General features: G+C 57.7%; 2 protein-coding genes across 5 annotated transcripts in view; one reads left to right on the forward strand and one right to left on the reverse strand.

Annotated features, from left to right (window-relative positions):
- DDX49 (DEAD-box helicase 49) overlaps positions 1–5,857 on the forward strand; it is an 8,253-nt gene extending 2,396 nt beyond the window's left edge. For 2 of the 3 annotated variants that reach the window (XM_019641957.1, XM_019641959.1), the window contains 11 exons: positions 329–414; positions 503–624; positions 948–1,135; positions 1,280–1,420; positions 2,127–2,202; positions 2,448–2,524; positions 2,708–2,805; positions 3,783–3,857; positions 4,456–4,544; positions 4,636–4,707; positions 4,801–5,331. In XM_019641957.1, the coding sequence (XP_019497502.1) occupies positions 329–414; positions 503–624; positions 948–1,135; positions 1,280–1,420; positions 2,127–2,202; positions 2,448–2,524; positions 2,708–2,805; positions 3,783–3,857; positions 4,456–4,544; positions 4,636–4,707; positions 4,801–5,022 (1,246 nt within the window). In that variant the 3' untranslated portion in view covers positions 5,023–5,331. Of the gene's footprint in view, positions 1–328; positions 415–502; positions 625–947; positions 1,136–1,279; positions 1,421–2,126; positions 2,203–2,447; positions 2,525–2,707; positions 2,806–3,782; positions 3,858–4,455; positions 4,545–4,635; positions 4,708–4,800; positions 5,332–5,431 lie in introns of those variants that run through there. The other variant, XM_019641958.1, reaches the window with a different exon arrangement.
- Positions 5,858–5,942: 85 nt separating this feature from the next.
- The window catches only part of HOMER3 (homer scaffold protein 3), a 7,460-nt gene continuing 4,064 nt past the window's right edge, over positions 5,943–9,338 (reverse strand). For both annotated transcript variants that reach the window (XM_019641961.1, XM_019641962.1), the window contains exons 6-10: positions 8,540–8,661; positions 7,849–8,005; positions 7,431–7,541; positions 7,232–7,318; positions 5,943–6,386 (exon numbers count right to left, since the gene is read on the reverse strand). In XM_019641961.1, coding sequence (XP_019497506.1) covers positions 6,195–6,386; positions 7,232–7,318; positions 7,431–7,541; positions 7,849–8,005; positions 8,540–8,661 — 669 coding nt within the window. In that variant the 3' untranslated portion in view covers positions 5,943–6,194. The remainder of the gene's footprint in view (positions 6,387–7,231; positions 7,319–7,430; positions 7,542–7,848; positions 8,006–8,539; positions 8,662–9,338) is intronic.

Here is a 9,338-nt window from a genome sequence, read left to right on the forward strand (position 1 = left end):
CAGGGAAGGGGGGACTAATGCTCAGGTTTCAGGCTTTGGTAACTGGTGTCAGGGCCATTGCTGAGGACATGGGAGGAGAAGAGGCCAGTTTGGGTGCGACTGGTAGGGGTGGGGCCATGGACTGTTCTGGGACCCAGTCTGGTGAGGGAGCAGAGCCCACACATCCCTCCAATGTTCGGTGTCAGAGCTTTTGTCTAAAGGGGACTGGGAGCTGTGGAGGGTGTGTGAACAGGAGAAAGTGAGACAGGAGGCCCTGGGGGTGGAGATGGAAATGTAAGGCAAGCACAGAACCCCTTTCTGACCCAGCCCGTCTCCTTTACACCCACAGGGAGCTGGCCTACCAGATCGCAGAGCAGTTCCGGGTCCTGGGGAAGCCCCTGGGCCTGAAGGACTGCATCATCGTTGGCGGCATGGGTACGAGGGCCCCAGGGAGGCTCTGAGTGTGGGACCCCTGCAGCCTGGGACCACCCACCCAGCCCCACCTCTTGCCCTCTACCTGTAGACATGGTGGCCCAGGCCCTGGAGCTCTCCCGGAAACCACACGTGGTCATCGCCACGCCGGGGCGCCTGGCTGACCACCTCCGCAGCTCTAACACCTTCAGTATCAAGAAGATCCGCTTCCTGGTGAGTTGGCCTGGCCACTGATTCATCCATTTGGGAAACATGTCCCACAGGCCATCTAGTAGAATATTAGGAACATAATAAGGACAGCTCAGAGACCCACAAGAGGTGACCTGTATTAGCGAGAGTGGTTGGGAGCAGAGCCTCTGAGGAGGTGACATTGGAGCTGAGACAGGTGAGGGAGCAAGGCCTCCAAGACACTGAGGGAGAGTGCTCTCAGGCCCACAGCCAAGGCTGGGAAGGAGGCACATGGGGAAGGCAGGCCGGCCTTGGACAGTGCCCTCACCCCAAACCCCCATCCTCATCCCCTGCTGCCGGTGCTGCAGGTCATGGACGAGGCAGACCGGCTGTTGGAGCAGGGCTGCACTGACTTTACTGTGGACCTGGAGACTATCCTGGCAGCCGTGCCGGCCCGCAGGCAGACACTGCTCTTCAGTGCCACTCTTACCGACACGCTCAAGGAGCTGCAGGGCCTGGCCACCAACCAGCCCTTCTTCTGGGAGGCTCAGGCCCCGTGAGTCCACAGCCACTTTTGGTGGGGGAGGGCAGGCAGCAGGTGGGGGCAGGGGGGTTACACCCAATGGAAGTTATTGCCCATGGGTGGGGCGGGGCATTAGCCAAATTCATCAGAAGGGGAAACAAGCATGTCCATCCCCAGAGTACGCACGGTAGAACAGCTGGACCAGCGCTACCTGCTGGTACCTGAGAAGGTCAAGGACGCCTACCTGGTCCACCTGATCCAGAATTTCCAGGACGAGCACGAGGACTGGTCCATCATCATCTTTACTAACACGTGCAAGTGAGCGAGTGTTTTCCCCGCCGCATATCCCCCCCTCTCCCATAGCCCTTCATGGAAGCCTAAGATGTGGCCTGAAGTCACAGGCAGGAGGCATTCGGCACTCCAGGACCTCTGCTTAGACGAGAAGTTTTGGAGGATTCACTTAAGGACGCTCAGAGAGATTAAGCCACCCACCAAGGTTACCCCTCCTAAACGTGGCACCAGGATTTGGGGTTCATCAGACTCTCCCTTAACCTGAAGGGCCTGTGGCCTTGAGCTCTCGCTAGCCTTGAAACAGTGGTCTAGGGGTGTCACTGAGGCCCAGTGCAGCAGTACCCACACCTGGGGCTGTCCCTCCCTGTAGTCCCACGGGACTTTAGAATCCTCTGAAGCACATGGGGAGATTTCAAGAAGCTGTAGACTGTTCTAGCATAAACCAGTAAGGTGGGTACTCCATAGCACGTTGAGGGGGCCTCCTAACTGGCACTGCCCCCCAAGAATGGATTGGCTACCAGGAAAGTCTGGATGTAAGGCTGACTCTTGTTGGCTTAGGCCAGGGGAGGAGTCAGCAGAGAGGATGTTAACGGGCAGGAAACCCTGCACTTCTGCTTGTCCTTTTTCAGCTGTGCAGGGCCACCTGCTTGGGGTCCCGGGGCAGGGGCGGGGGCAGGAGCGCTTTTCCAGGACCCTGATGCTAGAGGGACTGACAGTGTGTCCTTCCTGCCAGGACCTGCCAGATCCTGTGCATGATGCTACGGAAGTTCAACTTCCCCACTGTGGCTCTGCATTCTATGATGAAACAGGTGAGGAGACCTCTGCCTGCCGGACTTGCTGAGACTCCTTCCAGCTTCAGCGCATTTGCCCAGGCTCCTCCCTCTATCTGGAGCACTCTTCCTGCCACCGCTCTCTGCCGTGGACTTTGAGCCCTGTGAGGGCAGGACCATCCTGGCCTCCGCCCTGTCCCCAGGCCTCAAACAGTAAGTGCTCAAACATTTGCCAAATGCTACCTGACCCCAGCCTCCCCAATTGTCTCCCCAACCTGGCATAGAAAGAACGGTTTGCTGCCCTGGCCAAGTTCAAGTCTAGCATCTATCGGATCCTGATTGCAACTGATGTAGCCTCCAGGTGAGTGGCCCAGGGTGCTCCCTCCCCTGTGCTGGCTCAGTGATGCCCCACAGAGAGGCCAGAGGGGAGGCTGATCTCCAGCAAGGATTGGGCAGCCCCAGCTTCACTGCTAAGTGACCTTGGATGAGTTCCAGCCTTGGTTTCCCCATATGGACATTGATGCTGACCAGCCTCCGCCTCTAGGGGCCTGGACATACCTACTGTGCAGGTGGTCATCAACCATAACACCCCTGGGCTCCCAAAGATTTACATCCACCGAGTCGGCCGGACGGCCCGTGCAGGTGAGCAGACATGGTGGGGTGGGTGGCCTTTGGGGACCCATCCCTATCCCTTCAGCCTGCCCACACTACAAGGAGCCAAAGTTATGAGCTGATAGGACATGGGCGGGGGGCTATACCTCACAGGTGAGAAATGTTAGAGGCGGTATTTGCAAGTTGGGGAATTGTCCTTTCAAAAGCTTCTCTGTGTGACCTACATGCTGTCTCCTAGGGACATGGCACACACTGCCCCAGTCCCCACCACTCCCTGTTGCTTCACTCCAGTGCATGAACCCTGGTGGATGTGATGTTGCCCTGGGGGAGTGCGGGGGGAGGGGGGGTTGGTGTCCAGGTTCGGCCCTTCATTGTGACCCTGGCCAGGGGCCAAGGAGGTGTCCATCTCTCTGCTCCCAAGCCCTGCCAGGGAGGGGCACAGCATTTGTGAGATTTTTCTCATGCCTAGAGTAGAGATACGTGATTTCTAGGGCCTGGTCCTTCTCTCCTGCCCTGTGGCCTCAGACAGATCACATCAACTCTCTGGGCCTCACTGCTTTGTCAAATGTTGGGTAATGAGAACGTGATGCCTGTTTGGGGCTGCTCTGATCACGGGCCTCATCAGCTGTCAGTGCTGGTCCAGCACTCATCACTGTCACAAAAATGGGGGAAGGAGAAACTAGTATGCAGAGATCTGGGCTGAGGCCTGTCAGGGCTTAGTGCTGACATAACTCAGCCTGGGCTCCTTGGCAGCCACGCTGAGAAGGGAAATTGGCCAAGTTTACTGGAGAGCCGCCTCTCCTTGGTGTTCTGCAGCTCCCCTGAGACAGACCCACCCATTATCCAGAGGTCTGGCTGGGCAAGCCCTGAGACCCTGGGCTTCCTTTACCTGTCCCCATCTACCCAACAAATTCTGCTCCTCTCAATTGAGAGGAGCCCTGATCAGCCTATGTTGATCCCTTATCCTGGATCCCGGCATACAAGGTAACTATGGTGCATCCTCACAGGGCGGCAGGGACAAGCCATCACCCTGGTGACACAATATGACATCCACCTGGTACACGCCATTGAGGAGCAGATCAGTGAGTAAGGGGGTGGGGCAAGGGTGGGACACACGCCCACCTTCTCTCATGAGCAGACTTGAACTGCACTTATATTATGCAACCCCCAAAGAAGTTATTGAAACAGAAGCTCCCCATAATGGCCATCTCCAGCCAAAAGCCACATCTGTTGAGCAGGGATTTTAGTTTCTGAGACCAGGCAGTGTGGCTGGTCCCTGTGGATGGGTCAGAGGCCCCAAGTACAAGACCTGGGCCTATTTAAAATCCCTCTTAGGCGGTTTAATGTGTAGCCAAGACCAAGCAAGCACCACTGGAGCATCTCCAGTCACCATACTGACTGTCCTAAAATTCACCAACACCTTGACTTTAAAGAACACTGTAGCCCCCAAAAAAAAAAAATTTACCCCCAGTCCAACTCATACTGTTGGTAACCACAAGAGCAATTTATACCTTCCTTAGGTCTGGAATCCCAGATCTTGCCCACCTGACCTTTATCTGATATGACCCTGGATGCCTTGCATGCCCCACCACATGGGGAACTCGCTGTGTGGCTGGAATTTCTCTCCCTGTTGTGTCAGCCTTGCCCTGCCCTCACCCTGGGTCCTGACTGTCCCCACAGAGAAGAAGCTGGAGGAATTCTCAGTGGAGGAGGCCAAGGTGCTGCAGATTCTCACACAGGTCAACGTGGTGCGGAGGGAATGTGAGATTGTGAGTGTTGGGGAGCTGGTCCTTGGGGTCTAGGGTGCTCCCTTCATGATGGGGACCCTCATAATGGTCTCTCCCTCCTCCCCAACCCCAGAAACTGGAGGCAGCCAACTTTGACGAAAAGAAGGAAATCAACAAGCGGAAGCAGCTGATCCTGGAAGGGAAGGTGAGGGCTAGGCTGACAGGTGGGGCAGGGGGCAGGGTTCCCAAGGGAGGGGGGATGACTAGCTCAGCCACTTGCCCGTCCTCCCCGAGCCAGGACCCTGACCTGGAAGCCAAGCGCAAGGCTGAGCTGGCCAAGATCAAGCAGAAAAACCGGCGCTTCAAGGAGCAGGTGGAGCACACGCTGCAGCAGCAGAAGGCCAGCAGGGCTGGCCGTAGGGGGCATCCACCTAGGGCTCGGCCTGAGGCCCGCCCAGGGCCCAGCCTGAGTTCTACACATCCCCTGCCTGCCCAGCCTGGGACTCCTTCATCGAGCTGAGGGTTAGAGGGTACTCCCCTGGGGACAGCCTCCCCTCCTAACCTGCCCAGCCCCGCTCAGCGGAGCCCATGGACATCTACGTTGTGCAGTATATGGGTCCTCCACCCTGTGGCCCTGGCTGGCCTCTTCTCAGAGCCTTGGCCAAGACTCAGGCTGCAGAGGAGGAAAGAACACTGGCTACGTGGTTGGGCCCAGCTCCACACACAGTGACCCCACTGGCCCAGGGTCACTGCAGGGGGGTACCATGGGGCCTCAGAGTGAAGATGTGTCACTTGCAGAAGGCATTCAATAAATATGCCTTTTGACTTCCCCAGTCTGATTCTCGGGGAGCAGGGGCAGGGGAGGAAGGTATGGCCACCTGTGCCTTTCAAGTCCCCCAGAAGCTCATGTCACTCCACCCCACCCACAGTTCTCCATTCCCATCGGGCCAGGCGCAAGGTTTGAACTGCAGTGCTGGCTGTTCCCACTGGATGAGCGTGGGTTGGTGAAGCCCCTTGGCCTCGGTTTCCTCATCGAGAAAATGGGCATCGCAACTAGACCTCTCCAAATGTGGCCATGAGGTTGGTGGGATCATTCCCTTGCCTGGTGAACAGGGCTGTGGTCTAGGAGCTTCCCTGGCTGCCCACCTCGTCAAATTTGGGGTTTGTAGCCAGAGGGTAGGGGCGCTTAACCAGGGGCCACCTAAGTCCAAACTGGTCTAGACAACACAGGCTGAGCCCCAGGGGATGGGGGCAGCAGGGCCAAGCAGAGCTGTGTGGCCTGGGCATGCCCCTCAGGCCCTTGAGCCTCACCTATTCACCTGCAAGTGGCTTCCCAGACCTATATGGATGGAGGGCAACTAAGGTGCACGTGAGGAGGCGGGAAAAGGTCCAGTGACGGCGGTGAGGTACCCGGGTACCCACATACCACACACACACAGCCACGCTTAGAAATGTAATCTGGGCACCAGCACGCGCCCCAGAGTCTAGAAATCCTACTCAACGAAAAGCCCCAAACAGCCTCTGAGCTGTGAGTGACCAGGCCCTCCCTAGGCTGAGTTGGCCCCGTCCCTGCCAGGGCAAAGGGCCTGCTGTGCCGCCTGCGGCCGGCCCGCGCTCCAGGCGGGAAGCATTCATGTAAAACCCCCTCCCACAGGCCCACCTCCCATGTGGACCAGTGGCAGGGCTCAAGGCTCAGGGGGTTCCTTCAGCCAGGCGGGCCAGGCCCTCACGAAGCTCGCTCAGCTCGAACAGCCTGACGTCCAGCAGCTGTGCAGCCCGGCCCACCTCAGCCCGCGCCCTCTCCCGCTCAGCCCGTGCCTCTTCCAGGCTGCGCTCTGTTGCCCGCAGCTGGTGCTCCAACTCCGTGTTGCGAGTCTCCAGGTCCTGCAGAAAAAAGCCAGACGGGTTTGGGGGCCTTCACAAGTGTCCAGGCTCATCAGCCCTACCTGGGGCATCCAGCACCTAAGGACCATAACCACAAACCCCACTCTGGGCCAAACCCCTTCTGTCTCCTTGGCCTCCTCCCTGCCACCTCTGCCCAAGACTCCCTGGTCCCCCATCAATTTGAGAACCACAGAATTGATCCTGTCCCTCTTCTGAAAACTCTCCCTCCTATGACCCATTAGGCTGGGGATGAAGTCCATACTCCTCCCTCTTTTTTTCTCACTCCAACCCGGCTTCGCTGGCCTCTTTGTAGTTCCTTGAACACTCTGATTTCCTCCCCACCTCAGGGCTTTTGCACATGCTGTGCACTCTGCACAGGAGTCAATAGGGAGCATTTCCCCAGCGTCTCTCTACCCAGGACACTTTTGGAGGCACCAGATACTTTAAATCTGCAGACTAACAGGATGTGCCCAATGAACGTTTCTTGGATAAAGTCTTTAGCTAAAGCCAAGCCAGCTAGACCTAAGTTCAAATGCAGGCTTCTGACCTTAGGCTGGGGATGTGTGAGGCCCCAATGGTGTCAAACAGGAACTCAGCAAGGACTCAAGAATTGTTGAATAAATGGATGCATATAAAACACTGTATCAATTACAACCGTTTACAAATCACTTCAGATATTCCACACATCTGGTTTTCCTAATCCTATTCATAACCTTAGGTAGATGTCTTCCTAACCTCATTTACAGGTGGAGAAACTGGCTCAGGGGGACCCGCCAGGAAGGAAAGATCACAGGTTTGTCCCACACCAGAGGCTGGCTGCCTGTAAATATGGTCACCCCACACACCTGCACCTTCTGCTGTGTCTCCTCGTGCTCCACTGTGTCAGGGGCCTCGCGGGGCCCACCAGCCTGGCTCTTCAGCGTCTGGATCTCCTAGTGGAGAAGAGTTCCTAGGGCCTGTGCAGGGGGTCCTGGCTCCCTCATGGGAGGTCAGGGAAGGGGAGGCCTGGGGACACACATGCATAGACACACGCTTAGTGCTCACTTGGTCCTTGGTTTGCACTAGGGCCTCCAGTTGCTCCAGCGCCTGGCCAGGCCCCTCCTTCTCGCTGACTGGGGGTGGCTCCATGGCTGCCTGGGCCTCCAGCTCAGCCACCTGTGTGGACAGGAAGGTCAGCCACTCCCTGGGGAATCTGCCTCCTGCTCAGTCCTGCCCATGACTAGGACTGATTGGAGTCCTCTTTGATTGGAGCTACCATCCACCCCTGGCAGGGAGGACTTTGGGATCTGACACCCCTCTGAGGTGGGCTCTATTTCAGACCCATTTTACAGAGCACAAAACTGAGGCTCGGGAAAGTGACCTGATCACACAGCCTGTCTGTGAACCTAGGACAGACATGACAGGTAGAGGCAGGGCAGTTGATGAGCCACTTGGGGTCTCTGGGAGGGAGAGGTTCCCTTACCCGCTGCCGCAGCCGCTCAGCCTCTGCACGCTGGGCCTCCAGCTGCTGCCTCCATTGGGCGGCGGCGGCATTGGCCTCTCGTAAGGCGCCTGCCAACTTGTTGTTGCTGTCCTGAAGCGCAAAGAACTCGGCCTCCCACTGCACCTCGCCCACCGAGCTGTGGGGACAAGGCAGGATCACGCCAGGCGCTAGGCTAGGGGTCCGCACTTGGCCAGGGGCAGGGTCACTGTGGGCAGCGCTGGACTTTAGGGGGCGGGGTTAGAATGGGCGGTGCTGGGGTGGGGCGTACTGAGCTAGGGGCGGGGGTCAGTGTAGGCGGTGCTACAGAGGGCTGGGGGCGGGGTCAGATCAGGCGCGTGGTGTCAGCTAAGAGAGACAGTGGGAATGCAAGGGGTCAGCCCATGGGGGCATGGCCAGAAAGGGGTGGGACTGGGAGGCCCCGGTAGGTTTAGAATTATCCAGGGGTGGAGGGTCGGGGGCGGGGTCAGCCGCGGGAAGACGAGGTCAAAGCAGAGGCGCGTTTGAGGGGCACTGTAGGCTCTGGAAGCAACAGGATTAGGATCAGCCTTCTGGTTCCCAGGCTTTGGGTCCAGTCAGATCCGCCGCCGGTCGTGCCCCAGCAGCTTCTAAGAAGCTCCTCTTCCCGCCCTTCGTCCTGCTCCGCCCCTGTTCCCCTCTCTACCAGCCTCACCCCTCTGACAGCATCTTCTTGAGCCTCTCGCGCTCTGTGGGGCCAGGGGCGTCGGCGCTCTGACTGCGGAACAGTTTCTCGTCTCCGGGGCCATTGGCGCTGACGAGGGGACTTGGGGGCACCTAAGGGCGTGGGCAGAAGCGGGGTCATATGGGGGGGTGGCGTCAGTCAAGGACTGGTTAGAATGTCATGGTTGGGGTCAGGGCTCATGTTACTGGAGTTGTGACAGGGAAGGCGTCCTTCCCAGCACTGGGATCCGAGGGTGCCCCTTCCCTCCTCACCCAACCTCCATGGCTCCCCATGGCCACTGGGCCCAAGTTCCAGGCCCTGGCCCCACACCTTGCATACCAGAGCTCTCACCAATCCCCCAGGAGCAAACCTGATGCAAGTCAGTCTAAACCCATTGAGATACTTGAAATCTGCCCAGGGGGAAGCAATCTGAAACCTCTGTGCTATTCCCTAGGAACAAAGTCCCTCCCTGGAGCCTAATTTCAACAGCCATTTCAGATTCTGACTGGAAGCCCTCTTCACCAGGCTGAATTCCTTATGAATTCACCTTGCTGCCAGGACCATGAGCCCTGAGGGCAGGGGCCAGCCTGCTTTTTCATCTCTGTAACCCTGGGCCTGGCACACAGTAGGTGGTCAACAAATTATGTTGAATAAATTAATGGGGGAATGACCAAGGAATGGTTCTTTACTCTGTTCCCCTACTTAGCCATTTCAACTTCCAGGTTTTGACTCTGCCATCTGAACTGGCTTTCTGGCCTTCCCTGACCCAAAACTAGGCCATACCCCCCCC

The sequence above is a fragment of the Hipposideros armiger genome, unplaced genomic scaffold (assembly GCF_001890085.2).
Source record: "Hipposideros armiger isolate ML-2016 unplaced genomic scaffold, ASM189008v1 scaffold_64, whole genome shotgun sequence".
Classification (NCBI taxonomy): domain Eukaryota; kingdom Metazoa; phylum Chordata; class Mammalia; order Chiroptera; family Hipposideridae; genus Hipposideros; species Hipposideros armiger.